A 25,361-nucleotide genomic window follows, 5' to 3' on the forward strand; every position below is an offset into this window, starting at 1 on the left:
ATTGATAGCCTAAATACATTCTATTTATATTGACACAGATGATCCATTTCATTCTGGATGATGGATCCACTAGAAAAAAACCACAAATACTCGCACATAGCTACTTGTTCAAGGAAAAGATATATCAAAATGAAATTTTCCAGAAAAGCTACATGCTTGGAATTTTCATGCTCAAAGCTTCTAATAAGCTATATGATTGAAGCTTTTGTATTTAGAGCTTCTACCTAACCATATACTTAGACCCAACAAAATTAGAATTTCCTAAAAATCAGAGTTATACGTTAAAATTTCACATATTTTGACTAAAATTTGGATTGAGAGAATACCCTGATTGTCAAAGGAAGAAACAAATTTACATTACTCATTTTAGTCCTTTGCATAGTTGGAATGATTATTGTTGACTATATATATATATATATATATATATATATATATATATATATATATATATATATATATATATATATATATATATATATATATATATATATATATATATATATATATATATATATATATATATATATATATATATATATATATATATATATATATATATTGAAGAAGCAGTATGTCTTGAAGCATTTATCATATGCATGACTCAATTTGTTTTAAAAGGTATAAAAATGAGTAACATGACCCATTTGGTAACATAATCTCCTTCAAAATATTTTTTGATGATTTAAATAAGATTGCATGTGCATTTAGGAACACAACAAATGTAATGGTAAAAAATTGTCAAATACATGCCAAAGCTTCTGAAGACGGATGTAGTAGGTGGCGGTGATGTTAGAACCACCTTGACAAATGTTGTAAATTTATTCTTGTAGATTAGAGATCCTTAAAATATCTCCTTGGTGATGTAAGTCTTTAAGTTCTTGTCAAATATTTGAAGTCGTGTTCATCCATATAAAACTTTGAGCGATTTTAGGTTTTAAAGAGTAATTCATCTATGACATAATCATCATGTTGCAACAATCTCATATTGGGATTTGTCAGACGTTCGAATTTAGAGAAATTAGGATTCTATCAATAAATTTTAATTTGTTTTTGAAATATGATAGCTACAAGAATTAACCAGAATAAAGAATGGTAGTTGTCACTCAATAAATGAAGAGAATAAAAAGAAATGTATTATCGCTAAGGTGCATGAAAAATGAATTAAGTATATCTTATTGATAATTATTAATAGAGGATTGATTGTCATGGTTGATTACGATTGAAATAATAGTAGGTTGAAGAATTGTGGTAGTGAGAGATCATCTATATTACGGTAAGAGAAAAAAGTCAGGAAAAAAGAAAAATTAGAACCCTAAAATAGAAAAGAAACAAAAAAAATTAATAGCTAAGGAGACACATAAATCGATTTCCACTATTAATATCATGTCAAATCTAATGAATATGTGGTAGTTCATTGAGAAATAAAAATATTGACGAATTAACCAATAATATTCAACAAGTAAAAAGAAATAAAAAAGATAAATTGAAATATGGGGCGATTTCTGGGATGAATGCAACGGCTTAACTAGGCACAAACTTATGGGATTTTTTTAATGAATCTTATATATTAGTAAACCATCACGTAAAAATATAAAAATATCATTTATCTTCAAAGATATTTTAAGTAAATAGAATTTTGATTTAATATTATAATATTTTAGAAATGCATCTTCAAATTTATTTTGGAGATATATTTTTGAATAATGTTGAAACATAAATCGCGTCAGAATCCTTCTCCTTTCTCATTTAAAAAAAAACTTTCTCAAACTCTCATAAAGCTTCTTCCATCAACCTAATCCAAAATCAATCAATCAAGCAAACTCAAAGATTCTTCCATCAACATCAAGTACATTAGAAACATCATTTAACACTGAAGTAAAATTCTGAATTTATAAGTTTTTGATGTTTTGAAAAGTTTTTTTTGGGGTTTTGTACAAATGAATAAAAGTTGATGATTTAGGTAATAAATGAGTAGGAATTGCATGAATGGTAATTTATACATACTGTAGAACATGTTTGATGGTTAAAAATAGAGATCAAACCATTATTTTTTGGATTTTGTGGTATGTATTACCGTCGTTGACGGAGCTGAAGAATTGTAGAAAATTTCACAGATGCATCTCCTAAATTTCTCAATGTTTGGTTCTCAATACCCGGAGATGCATCTCCATAAATTACCATTTTTTTCTTTTATTGATTGTATGGTCGCTTGTACTAATTGTCTGGTTTACTTACAGACATTATGACTAGTAGAGACGACAGACTGAGGTATAGGAGGATTGCACAACATGCATTAGTGTGGATGGAGAAAAGTCAGGTATTGGAAGCTCATGTTCACTCTAGCCATGTGGATGCATCTACTTCTGGGGCTCATGCTTCTCCATCTTCTTCTTCTCGTAGAAGACGAGTTTCACCTACTGACGCATCACATCCTCCATCCTCTCATAGGCGACAGGTTTCACTTATTCAAGCGCCAGAGGTACCCGAGTCACCGGTGGTACCAGTGCGATCTCAGGTACCTGAGGCACCTCATGATGATGAGACTTCTAATTCAGTGTCACCTCCGACTAATGAGGTTGTTCAACCAGTGCCACCTCCGACTGATGAGGTTGCTGAGGATGATGAGTCAGAGCCACCTCAGGTATTTGGAGGAGGCCATGTAGAGTTGTCATTGTTGCCTCTGTGCCTAAACCATACTGTCAGACATATCTGGAACAGAGTGGTAAAATTAGTTGGATTCATTCTTCTAAAATTACATTTGTTACTATATTACAAGTTTTTGACATTGATTTATTTTTTTGCAGGACCTTGATCCACTGAAGTTTATTAACCATGGGCGGAAGATTACTAACTTGCCTCAGCCGAATGAGGAGTCGTTTCAAGCTGCTTTGTCACTATCTAGGATGAAGGACTTGTTCATCACTGGTTATATTACAGTCAATCGCGAGATGCTTAATGCATTCGTAGAGAGATGGTACACCAAGACCTCGTCATTTCATCTCCCGCTTAGTGAGATGTCTATCACACTCGACGATGTGTCGTGTTTACTGCGTCTTTTGATCAAGGGGAAACTTCTAAATCATGGGAGGATTAGGAGAGACGAGACACCAGAGATGATGGTAGACTATCTGAGAGTTGACCCAAAGAATGCCATGATGGAGTTTAAAAAAACCATAGGGGCTCATGCTAGGTTTGAATTCCTGAAAATGGTATATACAAATGAGATCCTTAGAGCTGATGAGGCTAGATGCAATGACGAGCAAGTGGTTCTCCATAGAGCATATGCTATGAGAGCATACCTGCTATATTTAGTTGGCACTGCAATTTTTATGGACAATAGTGTCACTTATATGGATGTCATCTACCTACGGTACTTCGAGAATTTTGAGCGAATCCATGAGTACAACTGGGAGGTCGCTTGTTTAGTCTACTTGTACTCTAAGTTATAAGAGGGTTATAGGTGGAAGACGAAGCAGGTCACAGACAACATCACACTACTGGAAATAATGTTTATTGGTCTTTTAATATTTCTATGTCATTTTCATTGCATTTTTACAACGCGGTTACTGATGATTCATGTGTTCCAACACTTTTCAGGCTTGGATCCTCCCGCACTTCCCGCGCATCGCTGGCTAGTCGTGTGTACCGACTTACACTGAGGATATGTTGCATACTTCTGCATTTTCCATGCTTAGAGGGAACCAGGAGATATAATCGTTCATAGTGTATCTTAACTGCTTGGTTTTCGAGGATATGCACTTCAACAGCTATGTCGATCACTGCGAGACGCGACCATTTGACGATATATTGTTATACTCAGGTTGGTTAGCTTATGGCTCATGTCTCACATTTCCTCATTTGCCTAAGCGTATCATGCGGAATACACTCAGACTATTCCCAAACACCCTATTATATTTGTTCATCCTGCTATGACACGTAGAGAGATGAATGCCATGTTTGATGATTATCTTAGTCATCTGGTATCAGAGGAGGCACAGAGTACCCGAGTAGAGCGTGACTAGACTAGAGCTACGTCAATGGGTACTTCAGGTGGTTCTTCAGGGTGTCACATTTGTATATGGTGTATGCTGCTCAGAGGGAACCAGGAGATATAATCGTTCATAGTGTATCTTGACTGCTTGGTTTTCGAGGATATGCACTTCAATAACTATGTCGATCATTGTGAGACGCGGCCATTTGACGATATATTGTTATACTCAGGTTGGTTAGCTTATGGCTCACGTCTCACATTTCCTCTGAGCGTATCATGCGGAATACACTCAGACTATTCTCAAACACTCTATTATATTTGTTCATCCTGCTATGACACGTAGAGAGATGAATGTCATGTTTGATGATTATCTTAGTCATCTGGTGTCGGAAGAGGCACAAAGTACCCGAGTAGAGCGCGACTAGACTAGAGCTACGTCAATGGGTACTTCAGGTGGTTCTTCAGGGTGTCACATCTGTATATGGTGCATGCTGCTCCAGGAGATCCACCGAGGCCAACTCATTTTGAGATACTTGAGGAGGACCAGGCACAATTAAATCATGCTCATGATGTCTTTCCTAAATTTCGTCGCATAGTGAAGATTGTGCAGGCAGGGATTGATAGAGGTATCTTCCCTGATGGATCTGAGGTGGGGCATATCCTATATGCCATTATGACAGAGGCACAAGAGGCGATGTTGTACCGCAGAGCACCGGAGGACGAGGATAGTGGACTTTGAGGAGCACGAGGAGCCAGAGGAGTTGTAGTCTGGTATACGCAATAGTATATAGTAGTTGTACTTTGGATTCATTATGGATTGTATTTTATTTTCACTTCATTCTACTTTATCGTATATTTCGACTTTATTTATATTTGTCATTTTAGGAGTATCTGAATTTATATATGTCTTTTTTTTGCATATCGATTGTATGGTTTAAATCTCATCACATAACAGGGTTCTTAACATTTATAAATCATCATTTTTGTCTGCATAAACCATAAAACAAACATAATTTGCACTATTCTGATAGGGTACATAGATGCATTTTTGTAACCATTTACAGAGATGCATCTCTGGAATAATTAATAGATAAAATATCTTTCAGAGTGGAATGTTGGATGTATATTTTAAAATATTTAAGATATGCATCTCTAGACTAGTTAACGTTTTGATTTTCATCTATCTTCAAAATCTAATAGGCATTTTATATTTTTTGTATGATGTTCACCTCATAGAGTGAGATAAGAAATTCCCTTAAATTTTTGTTTTGTTTTCATCTCAAAATACAAAGCTCAAAAGTCTAAACAAGTTTGGGTTTTTTATCATTGCCAAAAAAAAAGAAAAGCCCATTCAATCTTTGTATCAAGGGTTATTTTCAAGAACTATTTATATTTGTGGATTTGTATTTCTTTTTCATTCAAGACGTCTTCTAGATCTTCCAGATGTGTATGCCAATAATTTTCAGTAAAATCTGGGAAATTTTGGAGAATAAAAGTGAACAACAGTGAAGCCTGGAAATGCACCTTTTCCGTCCACAATAATTGTAAGCATGACTATCAACTTTTCCAAGAAAAGCTAAAGAAAGAAACAGAAATTCGTAAAAAAAAAAAAAAAAACTGATTGAGACAACTAATAGCAAAGTGAAATTATAACCAAATGGAGTTTCTATATAGGCACTTGCACTTTATGCATAGATGTCTTTCATGGAGAATCTAGGCCCTTTGGAAGACACTGTTGTTGAGTGATTGCATAGAAATATAAATAAATAAGACACTGTAGGTGATGGAGAAAAGTGGATCAAAGTGTACAATGTTGGACATTCGACTTTCACTGTGCATGTCCTTTTATTTTTCATTAAATTTTTTTTCCTATAATAACAAGAAATCATATCAAAATACTTCAATTCAAAACCATCCATGATGCCTGGACATTAGTAACACATTTAAAGCCTTAAATAAATTCAAAACACATCCATGATGCAATGTCATGGTCATAACTTACTTTTGTATTAACCTTTTGAAGTAACTAGAGTTAGTTGAGAAAAAAAATTCATTCAAGATTCAAATTCAGATTTTCCCAATCGTTCCAAAATACTCGAGTTTGAATACTTAATGATAAACTGTAATCCTGATATTGAAAATAAAACACTAAATGTGATACTAAGAGCATAAATAATCCTGATATTGAAAATAAAACACTAAATGTGATACTAAGAGCATAAATAATCCTGATATTGAAAATAAAACACTAAATGTGATACTAAGAGCATAAATATCTACAATTGAGAGTGTCAACACTAAAAACCAATACCACCCTGTTAGAGTTATATTGATGTTAAAATAAGTTTTACTTCCTAATATATGCAATGCACTTCAAATTTAACAGTATTAATTAAAAATGCATGACTTAAATGTATTAAATGCTGATAAGAAATTTTAAAATGATATTAGAATATAAAATTATAGTTGTACAAAAAAAAATTATGGCAATATCATAAGTTTAATCAATACACATACATGATCACTGCTTACAATACACATGATATGATCAGAATTTCAAGTTACTAACCCAACAATTTCTCTCTAAAAAAAATCAATTTCATACATAACTGCTCCAATTTGGTCAAAATGAACACTTCACCCAAATCCAAATAATTGTGAGCACTTGAGATTTCCCGTGAATTACTAAACCCTACCAGAATGGCTTCCGCAGCAAGCCTGTTTACATTTCTAAACCCCAGAAAAGAATTCAAAAATCATTAAATACTTTACCAAACGTTTGTGCTGTGCATGGTAATCCTAGACACCTAACTAAATTTATTATGTGCACTATTATATTAAGACATGTTATACATTTTTCCGTAGAAAATATTTTTCATAGAAAATGCCTCAGGCGAGAATATAAAACCTCAGGCTGCTGTATCAGGTGGATAAATCATCCACCATGCTAAATCTTTTGAATATATTTTGGTTCTTGTCCAGTCTTTGCAATAAGGCAGCTAATGGAACATAACAACTGCAAAAACAAAAGTTACTGGTTAGATTAAATATTGTTAGACGACAGTCAAGAGAATAAAAGCACAGTTGGAAACCCATGGCATGGATTGGTGTTAGAAAAGAAAAAAAACACAATATGAACATTATTTTTATAAAGTAATACACATGAAAAATATGCTAGAAAACAATGAAGTATTACTTGCTTAAACATAAAGTTGAGGATAACAAGAAACCGATATTTTTGTTACATTTTTATAATATGAGACAGGTCAGATAGAAAAATCTGCTAGTAAACAAGGAGCAATAAATACAAGGGATACTTACATATACATCAAAACTGAGGATTATAAGAAAAAAGGCTTTTTTGTTCGTCTGTTGGATTCGACAACCATCTACAGAACATCCATGCTGCACTAACCACTGATAGAAGAGACAGCATTGCCAAACATCCAAAATGAGAAGGATCATTTGCGATTATTGCAACACCGAGCATTATAGACTCTGCCAAACTAGCAACCGCAACTTCTGTAGTCCCAATGAGATTTGCTTTGGATGATGGGATTCCAGTTTGGATAATTTGTGCCCCTACAACATCATATGACATGTGTCCTAGCCGCGACAAAATCTGCAGACACAAGAACAGAGATTTATGCAGAAAAAAATTAATGTGAATAAATTTGAGAAGATCTAATTTGTCATCAAAATCCAAGATTGAACATTTCCAAAAATGAATACATAGTGCAATTTAGGACATCCAAGCCTATTTTCCTCTCATACAAAGCTTTTGTTTGTTTAGCAAATACTCAATTACAATGACCTTTTGCAGCTTCATTTAAGCAGGGATATCCAGTTAGAAAAACAAGGAAGGTCCACAACTTCCACCTAGTACAAGCTAAGTCTAGTTTGCTAACAAATGCATATTACATTTAAAAATATAGAATTTAAAAGGACCTAGCCGGTATTTAAAAAACATCCTTGGAATTGACTATCTTGAACAATCCATATCACCATTTAGGTCATTAATTAAGTTGGTACAACAGAATTGGATTCTTATTCATGAAGTCAAGATACACATACACAACCCGTATGATGCAACATGGTTTAGATACGTTCACATAATCTTATAAAAAAGGTATGTTTTGTATAAACACGTCATATTGTAAAGAGATTTTGATTATTGTTCAGTAATATATAACCATATCAGGAGATGATCACAATTTACAAAAAGGCATATATGCACAAATCTTTCCTTTGTCCATATCAAAATTATTCTTTCCCCCATAAACATTTTTGCAAAGTTAGGAGATTTTCTCCAACCCATGTTCAAATGTCAAACGAGGCACCACTAGTCCTATTTGAAAGAAGTCTTGGCTCTACTAAATCACCTACTTTCTACTATCTGACACTAATCATATCATTTTCATCTACATTATTCCCCATGGTATAAAAAGCATAGCTTATCATTTTGGTCAACAACGGACGACCTAACCAATTTAAGAAGTCCAACACCACCACAGAGTATATAACGTACATCTCTATTGATGTCCTACAACCTCGTCATTCTTTGTCCCATAACTTTTTGCTTTCTCTATATTTCATGGACAATTTCAGAGGTTGCAATAACAACCAAATTCCCTGCCCTTTTGGATCTCTTACAAACAATGACTATAGGAGTATATATTCTAATTCCTCCCACAATTTGGTGTACGCCAATGCTGTATCTAAAATGTATTTGTCATCAATTTCTTGGAGAAAAAAATAGAGGATACTCCCTAGATATGATCTAGGAGTATTGTATGAGTGTTATGTTAGTATCAGATACGGGTACGGCGCTGATATTTAAGCAATTTTAGAGTATCCCGACTTCAATTATCCCTATCATTTCAACCTACTAGCTACGACTAAGGCTGCTATAATTATATGTTTAGAAAGCAATAATCGAGGCCAAAACATTATTTAGTGACTTACAATCAGAAACAAGAAAATAAAAAGAGGGCTCTGATGTGATATTGATCCACTCATATATACAGCAACAGCCATGCTGAGAAGTAAAGCTTGAAACACCAACCCAACTGCCCCAGCCTGGAAAAATGAGAATTTTTTCAATAAGTTGTCATACTTTCTCATGTGCAACATTTAAGAAAAAATATCAAAAGCTAAATATACCTTTAAAATGCCAAATTGCTTGACCAGAGTTGAAGACACGAATGTTGCTGCCACACCCATAAAAGCACACATTCCGCTAAATCCTCCGATGATAGATGGATGTAAGCCTGTAAAATAATTGAGGGGGAAAACTTGGACTTCAGCATAATAACCTAAACAGCTGATCCTCAACACCAAATAAAACAAGGAAAAGGAAAGATAAAAGAAATTAAGGAATGACACTGATTATTAGTTTAAATATGGGATCAAATCATTGATGAGGTCCATCAGAAGTGTATACTACAACAATAAACCTTATATCAAATCAAATCTACTGCTATTTCCCTTTTCTTTTTGACTGTTCGTTATAGGATTCAGTTTAGCAATAATATATTAAAAATCATAATTTAACTCTAAGGAGGACCACAACTAACAATACTTGAAAACACAATTTGTGCTAGACAATGGATATTAACATTGAAATGAGTAAGCAACAAAAAAGGGGCATTGAGCATGCATTAGCTAATTTATCTGAAAGATTTGATAATTAAAAATAAATCAAAAACATGAAAACCCCCCATTGTCACTATCTATGAAGCACAGACACCTCTAGGAGTAGGCGTGTCGCGGTGTCCGACACTTGTATGACACTTGTACGACATGTGTCGGAAAAGTCAAAGTGTCGGAAAAGTTAGACAAGTGTCCACTAAAAAATAGTTTTTTTCTTTGTTTCGAAACTCTTTGAATCAATGGTTGACACCCGTATGACACTCATAACACATATGTTTCAAACAAAAAATTATTTTTTTCTTTGCTTGAACACACCTTATACATATTTTTGACAAATCTTACACAAATTTAAAATTGTTAAACGTGTATTTAAGCAATCTTATCAATAAAGAATTAAAGACATTAATATTTGATTAGAATATTTTCAATTTTTTTAATCATAGATGGATAAATAAAACTCAAATACTCTCTTATATATAGCGGTATTGGTGTCCTATATTTTAACATTATCAGTGTCGGAGTGTCCGTGTCGTGTCCCGGTGTCCGTGTCGGAGTCCGTGCTTCATAGGTCACTATACCTTTATGCAATAAATGATCTGTTAGAACTGAAAGAAGTTTCCCAAAAATGGACCATTAAAGAAATTTTCACATACCATGTTGTGTCAAAAATGCTGTCATCAAACTTCCTGGTGTGAGAACAATATTGAAGTAGAGGAGCACCCACGCAATACTAGCAGGGAGGACTGGCTGACCCAAATACTCCTTCCAGCCCAGCTTGAGGGCTTCCAGACCTTTAACCACTGGTTTTCCAGCAGATAGATGTAAGCATATTTAAAATATACAAGAAAATGACATAATCTCTAAAGAAAGATCAGTTTAAATAGTACCTATACTCTCAGCATCTGGTGCAGAATCTTCATTGAATGATCTCCCACATGTTTGTGATGGTTTGGGCCGGTCAAGAACACCAGTAGAAAGCTTATTGGCTAAACATGTTAAAACGATCTGCAAATTAAGAATGATGAGTGAAAATTAGAATGAATTCGTCTCCTGACTAAAGGGAGTTATAGAACAAGAAAAGCCGATAACTTACTGTAACAGGCAGTAATCCAATCATTAAGCCAGAAGCAAATTTTAAACAGGTTACAGGATGAAATTTGGAAAGAAGGATTCCAAACAGCAATGCTCCAGCTATCTGAAAACAAGTTTTTTGAGAGTTTCCAAGTAAGAGCAACTAGAAGTGATACTTCACAAGAAAGTTTATGAATATTGCATTCAACTGGAAAATGGATAGTATTCCTTGTTTTACAGAGAAATATATATAAGTAAGCTAATAAACTTAGGGAAACTATATGTAAAAATACCTCAGATAAGAGATCAATTCGATTTAGAAAAGCATTTGCCTGTGCAAGTGCTACTGGCCTATTTACTCCTGTGAGCTGTGGAAATAAACCACTGAGGATCATAAATAACTATTATAAATATAAAATCACAAGTCAAGGTATTCGGAGAAGCATTGAATGACCAATACCAGCACAACCCAGTCACGCTCATTTGCAACCCCCAAAGCTACACCGCATAGCTTCTCAATAGCTCCCGCTGAAACTAATATGACAAACCATGGACGAAGAAACAAAGTAGACACTGAAGTAGGAGGTACAGAATGGGCATGGATAATCATAGCTGCAGATAACAACTGAGTGGCTGCCTGAATATTAAAAAAAAACGGTTTAGCTTAGAAAAAAATAGCTAAATCCTGTTTTATTTTATATAGCTCATTAGATAACTTGCCTGAATGATTGTTAAGTAGTTATATGCTGGTACTCTAGGCAAATGGTCCATTAATTTTCCAACCAAGGGACCGCCAACAATTATAGCCACTTTGGTGAAGAAACCCATCACAGCAACTGGCAAGAGGCTTGAATGAATCAAGGCAATGGCAGAAGGCCACGCAAAAGTCCAAAGCTGCTCCACAAAATTTGCAACAATGCAACTAGAATAGAAAGCTGAAAACATGTAACCTTCAAGTTTAGAGTCGTATAGACAATTCAATTTCGGAATCATCAATTAACATACAAGGAAAAATGCACATACAAGATCATTAGACAAGATAATTCCACCAAACCATCTTTGTAACAAAGAAAAGACAAGAAGATCACTAAGTTGGGCACATCTAATGTTATAAACTGCATTTATAGTATTGTCACATCAGGCAAATGAAAGCACTTCTGAATTTTAAATAAAAAGATAAAACAATCCAGCAAGCCGATCCAACTTAAGATTTTCAGCATTCAAATAGGTATGAAATCACAAAACTAGTCATGCCGATGCCCAATATCAATTGATTCCATATATATGGTTTTTAATGGTTTACATTTGTCAAGTAAATAGGGGGATTTTTGTTCAAGCTAGTGCTTCATGCTTCATCTAGGGATGGAGGCAAATGAAGTCAATATAAGAATCAATAACATAACTAACTGAGACAATATATAAGTTATGGATGGAGTTGTTAAGGTTCAAAAACATCCAACCATATAGCGCGGCAGGGTGTGCTGGAGTGGATGCAAGAGCATGTTGTTCCTCCTTAGACAAAACCTGCCGAACAAACCACAAAGATAAGAAACAGTGATGAAATGCTTAACAAAACCTAATCCTAATCAAAAAATAACCTACCGGTAACGATGTCAATAGAGAATCTACAAATGTTCCTTCAGAGAGCAGGTTCAAAGACTCATTCTCCAGAATGTCTGTATTGAGTTTAATTGGCACAGGACATTCAGGTTGGAGAATTGAACACTCTCCTTCATTTTTATCTTCATCAGTGACGTTATCACGATCCAATTCCAATTGTACCTCAGTATTTGCAATCGAACACTTAGAATTCAAAAACGCAAATCTGCAATCATACGGAATTTCAATTTGCAAATACTGAAACCGAAACCGAAACGAGTATCAGTTAAAATCTTACCGGTGAGAGACACAACTCTGGTAGTAACTAAGGTTCAATCCTCTACTAGGAGCGAGGCGATAGCGTAATCGACATGAAGGTTGATGCGAGAGAGAACGACGAAGAGGAAATATGGTAAAATGGAGATTAACGGTGGGCGAAGCGATAGCCATAGTTGCCGTCGTTTCTTGTGAAACTTCAACCAGATAGCCTTTGTACAATTCATGCAGTCTTCACAAACAGTGAGAATAAGAGAAAAGGTTTTTCCTCTGTTAACCTTCGTTTATGCGTCAAGTTCATTACACAGAGAGAGGAGTGGTAAGTGTTTGAGAAAATGTCTCTGAGAATGTTATCTATGGATATGGATGGATAATTGGATATTGGGAATGTGTGTATACGGCGGAGAGTGCAATAGGTGTTTTTGTGTTTGTGTGGCCATTTCTTCGCTCCTTTTCGTCAAAGTTTAATCTTCTAAACTTTTCATGTGGAGCCACGTGGACGCGCTGTTCTAGTCTTTGTGTTTTACAAAGAAAACTTTTTAAGAACACTGATATAATTTTGAAAAGATATTAAAGAAATAAAATTACTTTGCTTTGTAAACCTTTTTGTACACCATATAATTTTAAACTTTTTAAGAACGCTGAAACATGATATGGATATGGAAGCATCATTGGCAAGCTCATGTATGCCACTAATTGACCTAACATTTAATGTATCCTTGGATTGTTGTGCGAGTTTCCAAGTAGATCTAGTTTATAGCATTGAAAAGTTATCAAGAGAGTCATAAGATAATTATGCCCATAAACACAAGTTAAAAATTAAATAAAAAATATTGTCTTAAAAATTATGTATTAATTTTAATGAAAATATAATAACTAATTTTTTTAATATTTTTTCAATACAAATTTATTATATTTTATACTCTAGAGGTAAAAGTTAGCATTGTTCATGTATATTTAGTATAGTCAGAGGAATAGTCTCTTGAAAGTTTTACTATGAAAAAAAAATAGCACTTGCAAGTACTAATGAAAAAGCAAATTAATTGAGATGCTTCCTTGTTGAAATCCATTTATTAAAGAAATTGATGCAACTTGTGTTGATTCACTGTGATAATGATGACAAGTCAAAAAAAGTCATTATTTAGTCTTTTATTTCTAAAAAAAAGTTGCTATATTTAGTTGAGTTTTAGAAAAAATTTACGAGTATTACATTTTCAAAAAATTAACTTAGAAAAGAAAAATAATTAGAGGTTTAAAGCTAAATTACAAAATGTTTAAAATCACATAAAAAAAAGAACAATCATAAAATTAGAAAGGATTAGTGAGGAACACTCTCAATTAGTGTTAAAAAACATAATCATATAATCAATGATAGCGCTAACAAACCTTTAGATTTTTTATATGGAGTCGCATGAACGAGTTGTTCTGACATATTATTTAGTTAAAATGTCTTTCTATCTTTTGATTTTTAATTAAAGTGTTCTTCTTTTGTTATACTAGTATGTCGTTCTTTATTTGAATAAAATTATCAATTTTTAAATTTATAAATTAAAAATTGTTTAAAGACTATTTATTAGTATATATCTCTCTAAATATAAGATACTTTGAATAATAGGAGAAAGTAAAATATTTATTAAAATTACTAATAATTTATCATTTTTACGAGTATATATATTTTTTAGATATAAATAATTATTTTTTTATCACAGCATTGATTACAGCAAAATAATATGCAATCTTTTTTAAACATAAATTAGCACTCTATTGATAAAAAAAAAATAGTTACAATTTTGAAAGAGTTTTCATAAATAAATAAATAAATAAAGGTAGAGGTAGAGGTAGTCTTCTTGATTATTTTTACAAGTATGAATTCAATTAATATGGGTGTTTATTTCAAGGCACAACCCATTTGTGATATTGACGACAGTGAGGATGTACTTTCTTTGGGGGAGCACAAACGAGGGTAGAATTTCTTAAGCCAAGTAGAAATTTCATCGAGATCTCCTTTGGAGATGATTCTTCAAAAATCATCATAATAAAGGTTGACTTATTCGAAAAGGTAAAAAAACAACTCACGAAATACTTACAGACTAATGTCTATATATTCTCCTAGTTTGTAGAGGAGATGATTGACATTGATATCGAATTGATCTTCCATATGTAAAAAGACTTTATATGTAGCCTATTATCGTATGAAGCAAACGCTAAAGAAGTCATAAGCCACTAAGAAAGTTATGGAAGACCTATTGAGATTCAACTTTGTAACCAGTGTGAGATATACCACTTGATTGTCAAATGTCATGCTTATGAATAAGTCAAACAATAAATGACTTATGTTCGTTGATTACTCTGACCTCAACATGGAGTTCCCCAAAGACGTTTACCCCTTACCAAACATTGATAAAATGGTATATAACTTATCAGACTTCAAGCTTGTGTCTTTCATGAAATCCTACATAAGATACAATCAAACATCAATGGATCCCAAAGATTACACGAAGATAACTTTCATGACGAACAGGGGTAATTTTGCTACAAGGTGATGCTCTTTAGGCTCAAGAACGCAAGTGTCAACCCACATAATTTCTCTTTTCAAAATGTTTCTTAAAATGATTTAAAAAAACCATTTAGCATCATCTTCCCTTTCCATCATTTCTCCATTCATCATAATACTTAAATAACATTTTTTTTCATTTTTTCACTTTTAACCAAGCCATGAAAGAACAAAGAACTTTTTGCTTGCATTACCATTCTTCAAGCTATAATTCTAGTGACCTGCGTCATTTAAGACTACAATTAATTTGGGATGGGACACAGAAAACATTTTATGTACCAAATCTTTAATTTCTTTGAGTTTGTTAATCAATATATGGACCTTCCTTATCTTTATGATCGTCCAACAGCTGTAAAGTTAATTTAGACTCTAAAATTCTCTCTTTGATATCTTTTTTATGCTTATTTTACCAAATTCAATGGCTATTCTTGATCTTTCAAAAATTTCCTTCAACACAAGACTACCCCTACAAAATTCTTGAGTAACATTCCAATTATCTTTCAAAAAATTATGGTAACCACCAAAATATCCCAACATTTAAGCATGTTAAATGAGCGAAGCCCCTAATTAAGATGTATATTGCACATGTTTTGCACATGATTTGGAAGAACTTTGTTGAGAGCCTACTAAGAATAATTTTCCTACACATTACATCATCTACCTGGAAGTAAAAATCTATAGTGTACCAAACACTTTTCCATCTCATCTTGAACACACTTCAAGAAAACAACGATTTAGTGCCGACCAAAAGCCCTCACTAATATGCAAAAAACTGACGGAAAATAGTTGTTAGTGTCGGGATTGGGGTGGACGCCTTTAACCTAGAAGCTAACTGTAGCGTCTAGTCGACGCTAATATGGAGTCGACTTTTGGTAACTCTAAAGGGAAGCTAATGCATGAGTTGAGACGCTAAAAAGTTAATATATTTTATGTTAGTGTCAGCCTCGAGCGACACTATAGTGGTACACGTGTTCATGTTATGCCAAATTTTGGAGACGCTAATTTGGAAGTTTTATTATGTAGCGTCGATATTAGCCTACGCTAACTTGTTACACTTGTTTAACTATCAACGATTCTCGGCGACGCTAGCTTGTTACACGTGTTTATGTAGCGACGATCCTCTACGAGCTAGCTTGTTACATGTGTTTATGTAGCGACGACCTTTGACGAAGCTAAAATTATTTTTTTAAAATATACTTTTTGGACATAAAAAAACCTGTTTAGATACTTACTTTTAAGTAAACCTGTTTAGAGACTTGTAAACTACTTATATCGAACATGTTTTGCAATACTCAATTTTCTTTACAGGTTTATATTGTAGACTATCTCATAATGTAACTCCAACGAGAATCTACATATTATATTAAAATGTCTAAATATCATAACGTAACTGCATAAGGCATGTTAGTATAAAAGTTATGAGTTTTACACCAGTCCCAAAACAAACAACTAGCTAACACCGAAAAAAAGAAAACACCAAAACCCCCAACATTACAAATCTCCATATCTACACTCCACAAGAAACATATGAAATATAGAAACACTACAATAACTAAGGCCACCTAGTAGACAAAAAAAGCAAAGAGAAAATAATTAGAAAGACTAAACTCCTTATGTACCACTTCCACCAAACCATTGCCTCTTTCTAGAGAGATCGATCACCTAAAATTGAAACTGATATTCATAATTAATTCTACAATTCTTAAACTAAAACTTATTCTTCAATTCTGGAAAACAAATAGAAAAGGATTATTAAGTCCACAATAAGAAGGAAAAAAAATACTTAAATACACTAAAAATACGGGGAACAGAGACATTTTTTTAAATCAATTATGGAGAACAAGCAGAATTCTACAAAGCAAATAAGAGACATAGAGGAAGGAAGTTAAGAAACCTCATCATCATCTCCAGCATTTATCTGTGAGATTAGTGAAGTTTTGAACTATTTTCATGTAAGAATTAATTGGTATTACATGATTCATTCTCATATCAAATGGTATAAATAACAAAATTCGAACAGGTGGAAGTTTTGTATTGGTTAAATATAAAGACTTACATGTGTTATCTCATAACAACGGTCAACTCACTCCACATCCTTCTTTTTGTGGGTGGTCATGAATAGCTTGTCAGGATAGGATGGTCGATTGAGCTTTTTGACCTCTAAAAAAGACAATATATATGGTTACAATGTATATCAGATATAACTATATTGATAAATTATAATTATAGATAAAATACAAACAAAATCAAGAGAAACATCATGACGAACTCTACAACCCGTGGTATGGACTACCCCACCTCTGCTTGATACTCAATTAGTCTTATTTTGTTGGGAGAGATTTTTGAAATCATTTGTCTTCCACCGGCCGGGAAAGAAGATACATTCATAGATTTTCACCCATCCAATGCGGAATTTCCATCTTTGACCTAGCCTTATAAAACATATCAGCCAATATTTTACCATATTTATTATGAAACATGTCTTCCATTTTAACGTCATCACGGGGGTTCGCACCAAACAAGTGACTGACAAAATGTACTAGTAAATTAAACTATAAAAAATATACATTATCATCAAACAACTAAAAAAGGAATTGCATGTCTTACTTTAAACATTTCAAATCATTTCTTTCTATTTTTCGCTCTATTTGTTTCTTTAAGCTCACTATACCACAAGAAAGTTCCCCGATAAATCTTTTCTACAACCTTTCTAATCGATGTAGCGACAACATTGCTTAGACTCAACTTATAATCACATGTATAACATCTTTCATATAAGTAAATATCAACACATGTACAGTCACATGTAGCAACATGACACAAAAGTATTATAACAATATAATATAGATGTTGAAAATACAAGTAAATACCAACAAAAAAGACACAAGTTTAAGCACTTAAGGTTAGAGTAACTAAACATAATTTCTAGAACGAGCTAAACAAACAAAAAAACTTGATGAAAGCGTTGAATCTGTTTGAGACTTCTAAGACAAGGGATTTTACGAAAGTCCAACTTGATCATTAACCTTTATAAAAACGCATAAGAGACAAAGTGCAGTTTAATGAATAATAATGGATAAAAAACAACTTCTATTGAGCTTATATACTACAAATAGAAACATAATCTCAATCTCACAACAATTTGAATTCTAATTTCTATCACAATGCAACATTAGAAGTTGTTCTATTACCAGTGCATATATCCACAATTATAAAAAAAAAACATTCATTATTGTTATCAATCCACAATTATCCATAAAGCATTTAACCAAATACTAAGAACTCTTGATGATTAATTATTTAGAAAGAGTTGCAATATAGCACATAGATAATCATAATTAGTGAGGATATACCTTTCAAATAACACCAATTTTGAGTGCTTTTCCACCTGAGTGTTGAATTAATGCAGTTACCAATTTTGAATCAATACATGGTCATAATTAGGGCAATTAACAGAAGTGAAAGATATTAGAAGTAATTCATATTTATTAGTTGTACTATTTTCTTAGCCCCTAAGTTTGTTAGAGGGTATTTTAGTATTTTATCCTATTCTAGTAACCCTAGTTTTAGCTTATAAATAGGGTGACAATCATTGTAACTTTTATCATATTTTGTAGCTGTCATTCTCTTAATAGAATATTTCCATTCATCATTTATTCTACCTTTGCACCAACAATTGGTCTCTAGAGCTCCGGTTCAGATTCATTGGGAAACACGGGAAACACGAGTGAACGTGAGGTCTTGTGTGTTTGATTTTGATTCTTAGATTCGTGTTGAATCTTGAACAAAATCTGATCAGAATTTTAATTCTGTGGGTTGGGAAACACTGTGTGAGAAATCTGAGTGTACTGTGCAAGGTAGAAAGATGAACGGAAACGGCAACATGAACACCAAACTTCCAGTATTTGACGGTAAAAACTGGAATCGTTGGATGATCCAAATGCGTGTACTGTTTGGTGCTCAAGATGTTCTAGATCTTGTCACTGATGGTTATGTTCCGGTAGCAGCAGATGCGACGGATGAATAGAAAAATGCGCAGAAGGAAGTAAGGAAGAAGGATCAGAAAGCATTGTTCTTCATTCATCAATGTGTTGATGTAAATGTGTTTGAGAAGATTGCAGATTCAACGACAGCAAAGGCTGCGTGGGACACACTGGTTAGATGTTATGGTGGTGACGCATCAGTGAAGAAGGTGAAGCTTCAGTCCTTGAGAAAGCAATATGTGAACCTGTCAATTTGATTACATTGTGGTAGCAATAGAACATTCCAAAGATCTGAGCACCATGAGAATTGAAGAGCTGCAGAGCAGTCTAGAAGCGCAAGAGTTGCATTTGACTGAGAGAACTTCTGAAAGGGAAGTAGAGCAGCAGGCTCTGAAAGCAACTTCTGATAGGAGGTATCAGAAGCAGTCAGAAGCCAGGAGAAGATCTGATGGTGGTCAGAAGTCAGAAAGCTCAACCTCTGATAGACAAAAGAATGCTCAGAAGGGAAAAGAGAAGTATGACAAGAAGAAGATCCAATCTTACTGTTGTAAGAAGTTTGGTCACTTTGCTAGAGACTGTTGGTCAAACAAGGAGAGAAAATCAGAAGAAGCAAATATAGCCAGAAGTTCTGATGACGAATCTGTGCTATTGATGGCCTCTGAATCTGATGATATGGATCTGATAGACTGGTGGTATATGGACACTGGCTGTTCAAATCATCTTACTGGAAACAAGAAATGGCTGGTTGACTTTGACTCTGAAAAGAGGACAAAGATCAGATGTGCTGATGACAAATATCTTAATGCAGAAGGTATGGGAAATGTCCGAGTGATTCTGAACAATGGGAAAACATCATTGATTCAGAACGTGTGGTATGTACCTGGCATTAGAAGCAATCTGATGAGTGTGGGACAATTAATTGAGAAAGGTTTTTCAGTTACCATGAAGGACAATCTTCTGAAGCTGTATGACTGCAATCAGAAGTTGATTATGGGGTCAGAACAGGGAAGGAATAGAACATTCAAGGTGAATGTCAGAACTGCAGACTCAGAATGTCTTAGTGCAACAAGTGCTGAGAAGGAGAGTGAGTTGTGGCTCATAAGATTTGGTCATTTGAATTTCAGAAGCTTAAAACATCTGAATTCAAAGAAGTTGGTACATGGAATTCCTGCAATTAAGAAGCCTGAAAAGTCATGCAAAGTTTGCATGGAAGGAAAACAACCACGATTGCCATTTGCGTCAGAAACTACTCCAAGAGCAAAACATGCCTTGGGAGTTGTACATTCTGATGTGTGTGGTCCATTTCCAGTAGCATCGATTGGAGGGAATAAATACTTTGTGTTATTTGTTGATGAATTCACAAGAATGACATGGGTATCCCTTATTAAGTTTAAACACGAGGTGTTTGATGAATTCAAGAAGTTCAGAATGAAGGCTGAGAATCATAGTGGTCAGAAGTTGAAGATTCTTAGAACTGACGGTGGAGGTGAGTATAACTCCAAAGAGTTCCAGAAGTTCGGTGAGGATAATGGAACTAAGCATGAGGTTACTGCTCCTTATACCCCTCAACACAATGGTCTTGCTGAAAGAAGAAATCGCACTTTGCTTGATATGGTGAGAAGCATGCTAAAGGAGAAGAAGCTTCCTCAGAAGCTCTGGGGAGAAGCTGTTGCCACTGCAACGTATGTACTCAATCGATGTCCTACGAAGAAGTTGAAGGAAATAGTTCCAATACAGAAGTGGACTGGAGATAAGCAAAGTGTTAGTCATCTGAAGGTGTTTGGTTATGTTTGCTATAAACATGTTTCAGAAGCCAGAAGACAGAAGCTGGATGATAGAAGCAAAGTGATGATTCTGATAGGGTACCACAGTACAGGTGCATACAAGCTCTATTGTCCAGAAACCAATAAAATTGAATTCAGCAGAGATGTGATTGTGAAGGAATCAGAAGTTTGGAATTGGGATAAGTCTCAATCTGATTCTGATGTTAGAACCTCTGAAGAAAGGTCAGAGTTAAGAATTTCTGAAGACGTTGATTCTGATTCTGGTAGTGAGTCTGACTCTGGAGAAGACTCAGAAGATGAAGGTGACTCTGATGATCCAGACTCTGATGACCCAGACTCTGATGGTAATCCAGATTCTGGTGGCAATTCAGACTCTGGAAATATGCCAGACCCTGAAAATGGTCAAAGCTCTGGAGGAAGTCAACCATCTGAAGCTAGAAACTCTGAAGCTCAAGACTCTGAACAAGTTCAGAGACCACAAAGAATCAGAAACATCCCCAGAAGATATGCAGAATTTGACATGCTGCAAGACACTGAAGTAGACTCTGAAGGAGAAGTTATTCAGTGTGCCATGTTAGTAGACTCTGAACCCATAAGTACAGAAGAGGCTCTTAAGCAGAAGCTCTGGCTGAAGGCCATGAAAGAAGAACTTGATGCTATAGAGAGAAACAAGACTTGGAAGCTGACAGAACTTCCAAAAGACAAGAAAGCCATCAGCGTCAGATGGGTTTTCAAGCAGAAGTTAAAGTCAGATGGTTCAATTGGCAAACATAAAGCAAGGTTGGTAGCCAGAGGATTTCTACAGAAACCTGGACTGGATTACTCTGAAGTGTTTGCACCTGTAGCAAGACATGAAACAATCAGAATGGTGATTGCAATAGCTGCTAACAGGAATTGGCCTCTGATGTATTTAGATGTAAAATCTGCATTTCTGAACGGTCCATTAGAAGAAGAAGTTTACGTGTCACAACCTCCTGGATTTGTGAAAAAGAATCAGGAAGGGATGTTGTACAGATTATACAAAGCTTTATATGGATTGAAACAAGCGCCCAGAGTTTGGAATCAGAAGATTGATTCATTTTTCAAGAAGCAAGGCTTTCAGAAATGTGAGATGGAGTACGGTGTCTATGTTCAGCATACTTCTGAAGGAAATATGACTCTAGTATGTTTATATGTTGATGATATACTGCTGACTGGAAGTTCTGAACAGGAGATAGCCAAGTTCAAGAAAGTTCTGATGAATGAATTCGAAATGACTGATCTAGGCAAAATGACATACTTTCTAGGGATGGAGTTCAGATACTCTGAGAAAGGTATTATTTTGCATCAGCTCAAGTATGAATTAGAACTTCTGAAGAGATTTGAACTGAAGAATTGTAAGATTGCTGTCACACCTTCTGATACAAATCAGAAACTGGATTCTGACTCTGATGGAAAGGATGTGGACGTTACAACCTTCAAACAGTTGGTTGGTTCTCTGAGGTATTTGTGCAATACCAGACCTGCTATTTGCTATTCAGTTGGGATGGTTAGTAGGTTCATGAGTAAACCTAAGTGGTCCCATTACCAAGCTGCTGTCAGGATTCTGAGGTATATCAAGGGAACTCTGAAGTATGGAGTATTATTTCCTTCTGGAAGAAAGGATGAGTCAGAACTTCTGAGTTATTCAGATTCTGATTGGTGTGGAGACAAAGTTGACAGAAGAAGTACGTCTGGGTACTTATTCAAATTTCTGGGAGGTCCCATTTCTTGGTGTTCCAAGAAGCAACCTGTTGTGGCGTTGTCAACTTGTGAAGCTGAATACATTGCAGGTGCTGTTACTGCATGCCAAGCTGTGTGGATTCTGAATCTATTGTAGGATCTGAAGATTAAAGTAAACAAACCTCTGAAGCTGATGATTGACAACAAGTCTGCAATCAATCTTGCCAGAAACCCAGTGTTGCATGGGAGAAGCAAGCACATTGAGACCAAGTATCATTTTCTGAGACATCAAGTTCAGAAGGGAGTGTTAGAAGTTATACACTGCAGCACTCAGAAACAGTTGACAGATGTTCTGACGAAAGCTATCAAGACTGATCAATTTCTCAGATTAAGGGATGGAATTGGTGTTTCAAGTTTTGATGGAATATGAATTAAGGGATGGTATTAGAAGTAATTCATATTTATTAGTTGTACTATTTTCTTAGCCCCTAAGTTTGTTAGAGGGTATTTTAGTATTTTATCCTATTCTAGTAACCCTAGTTTTAGCTTATAAATAGGGTGACAATCATTGTAACTTTTATCATGTTTTGTAGCCATCATTCTCTTAATAGAATATTTCCATTCATCATTTATTCTACCTTTGCACCAACAAAAGACACATTTCAACACTCTTGCATTATTTTTGTCAACAATCGCACTAGACTAACTCTTTAAACACTAACACACTGAATCGAAATTGCAACGCCAAATCAAAATTGAAACACCGAACTGAAATCGAAACTCCGATTCGAAATCGAAATGTCGGGTCAAATATTAGCAAATTATTAATACCTAGAATAAGCGATTATTTTGTGGAAGATTCTTCTCCCGTGCGAAATCATGGTTCTTGTGTTCTTCGATTCTATTATTGCATGTGTTCTTCTTCAATGTTGTACGCGTGTTTTGAGATTCTATTGGTGTACGTGTTCTTCGATTCTATTGTTGTACGTGTTCTTCGATTGATTAAATCATGATGAAGAGTTAATGAAGAAATTAAAATAAGAATTGATTTACATGAATGATTTGTAGGAGTGACTTAATGAAATCACGATTAAACATGTTCTTTGATTCATTTCATGAAATCATGAAACATGTTCTTCAATTGATCTGATGAAATCACGATTGAACGTGTTTTGTAAGAAGGTCGAAGAAGTTGGGTTCGCTAGGGTTTCGCATGAAGGTCGAGGAAGTTGGGTGCGCTGAATGATTTGCAGGGAGTTGGGTTTCACCAGTTGATGTTTTCCTACTTTTAATTTTTAATTTTTATTTTGTTTTTTTTTATTTTAGTTTTAATTTTATTTTTTAATTTTTATGTAAACGAAAATTAAGTTATAATAAAACTAATATTTAAAATAAAAACTAAAAATTTAATAAAATTAAAAGTTAAGTTAAAATAAAACTAATATTTAATTTTTAGTTTTAATTTTATTTTGTTTTATTTAATTTTAATTATTAGTTTTAGGCTTAACTAAAGATATTATTATTATTAATTTAAAATAAATAAAATATAAATAAGAAAGGGAGACAAATGAAATTATGAGGGGAGAAGAAAAAACTTTTACAAGTTAAATCGACAAACCCTTAATACAAATTATGAAAAAATAAAAATATAATAATAAAAAAAAGGTGGAAAACGAAAAAAACATGGTGGGAAGGAAAAAAATAAAGAATCGTATGGGAAAATATTGTGAAATAATTAAGATATAATAATAAAAAAGGAACGTGGACAAAAATTGTGGTGGAAAATAAAAATTTCCGCACTTTATTAGCGTTGGCAAAGACCACCGCTGTTGAAAAAATAAAGAATAAAACGACATGTTTTGACCTTAGCTCTAGCAAAAATTGACGCTACAATATAAATTAATAAATAAAATATATATCTAGCGTCGAATATTTGATGACGCTATGATAAATAAATTAAAAATACAATTGATTAAATTAATAGTCGACGCTATAGTTAAAGACATACTTAAAACTCAAATCAAACATTAAAACATATTAGCGTTTGGCATTGGTAACAAAAAGCCGACAAAATAGCGTCGAATTTAGGGTCGACGCTAAAAATATGCAGCTAAAATTGATTTTTCTTGTAGTGACTTGTGAACCTTTTTCCATTCAATAGTGAGTTAAATATAAATTGTAAAAATAAACTCATTAAAATACTACATGTACTCTTCCCTTAAATAATCAACACGTCTGTTTTGTTCGAATTCTGAGCGAATTGCATTAAAGTCACCATAAACATACCAAGTTAACCACTCATCACCTAAAACTTTTTGGTATAAAAAATGCCATAAATCTCTTTTTCTTTCCAAATCACAAGGAGCATAAACATTATGTAAAGTGAAACACTCACTATTTTCATGTAAGAAAACATTATTTATGGTATCTTATAAGTTGGCTTCGAGAACCATGCCTAATTCACCCCAATTTTTGAGCCCACCTGTTTTGATCTGATTTTTTGGGGAAATTCCCCAAAGCTAAATCCACACTTGGACCAGGTTGAAATTTAGCGAGTTATGAGCTTTTTTAAAGTTCCATGGCCTCACTGTCAGCCAAACATTATAGAAGATCCAAGGTGATCCCTTTAGAATGTGTATCCCATATAGAGAATTCTCCATAGAGATTTTGAAAAGTCCCTTGTCAATCTTCATCACCTTTAGGCCCATAGGATCACACCATATCCCAAATAATCGTGTCACCAAAGATTG

General features: G+C 34.0%; 2 protein-coding genes across 2 annotated transcripts; one reads left to right on the forward strand and one right to left on the reverse strand.

The window, feature by feature from the left end:
* The first annotated feature begins 2,242 nt into the window (after window positions 1-2,242).
* On the forward strand, window positions 2,243-3,449 carry LOC127095499 (uncharacterized). Its single transcript, XM_051034179.1, has 2 exons — window positions 2,243-2,641; window positions 2,805-3,449. The coding sequence occupies exons 1-2, from the start codon at window positions 2,243-2,245 to the stop codon at window positions 3,447-3,449; spliced, it is 1,044 nt and encodes a 347-aa protein (XP_050890136.1).
* A 3,008-nt stretch (window positions 3,450-6,457) lies between these two features.
* LOC127091518 (solute carrier family 40 member 3, chloroplastic) lies at window positions 6,458-13,081 on the reverse strand. Its single transcript, XM_051030184.1, has 13 exons — window positions 12,612-13,081; window positions 12,317-12,539; window positions 12,175-12,238; window positions 11,431-11,649; window positions 11,175-11,347; window positions 11,008-11,082; window positions 10,737-10,838; window positions 10,531-10,648; window positions 10,297-10,443; window positions 9,155-9,261; window positions 8,957-9,070; window positions 7,313-7,613; window positions 6,458-7,007 (listed from the first exon to the last, which is right to left on the reverse strand). Exons 1-12 carry the CDS (start codon window positions 12,761-12,763, stop codon window positions 7,320-7,322), a joined length of 1,788 nt encoding a protein of 595 aa, XP_050886141.1. The 5' UTR covers window positions 12,764-13,081; the 3' UTR covers window positions 6,458-7,007; window positions 7,313-7,319.
* Window positions 13,082-25,361: the final 12,280 nt, after the last annotated feature.

This window comes from Lathyrus oleraceus, chromosome 6 (assembly GCF_024323335.1).
Source record: "Lathyrus oleraceus cultivar Zhongwan6 chromosome 6, CAAS_Psat_ZW6_1.0, whole genome shotgun sequence".
Classification (NCBI taxonomy): Eukaryota; Viridiplantae; Streptophyta; class Magnoliopsida; order Fabales; family Fabaceae; genus Lathyrus; species Lathyrus oleraceus.

What these genes read in the sequence shown, in the direction of transcription:
- LOC127091518 (XM_051030184.1), bottom strand. Translation starts at nt 12,763, where the DNA reads ATGGCTATCGCTTCGCCCACCGTTAATCTCCATTTTACCATATTTCCT. An exon ending in AGCGTGACTGGGTTGTGCTG is followed by an intron (nt 11,083 to 11,174) that starts GTATTGGTCATT and finishes TTATTTCCACAG; the next exon opens with CTCACAGGAGTAAATAGGCC. An exon ending in TTATTTTCTTGTTTCTGATT is followed by an intron (nt 7,614 to 8,956) that starts GTAAGTCACTAA and finishes TTGTGTCTGCAG; the next exon opens with ATTTTGTCGCGGCTAGGACA.
- LOC127095499 (XM_051034179.1), top strand. Translation starts at nt 2,243, where the DNA reads ATGACTAGTAGAGACGACAGACTGAGGTATAGGAGGATTGCACAACAT. An exon ending in ATGAGTCAGAGCCACCTCAG is followed by an intron (nt 2,642 to 2,804) that starts GTATTTGGAGGA and finishes ATTTTTTTGCAG; the next exon opens with GACCTTGATCCACTGAAGTT.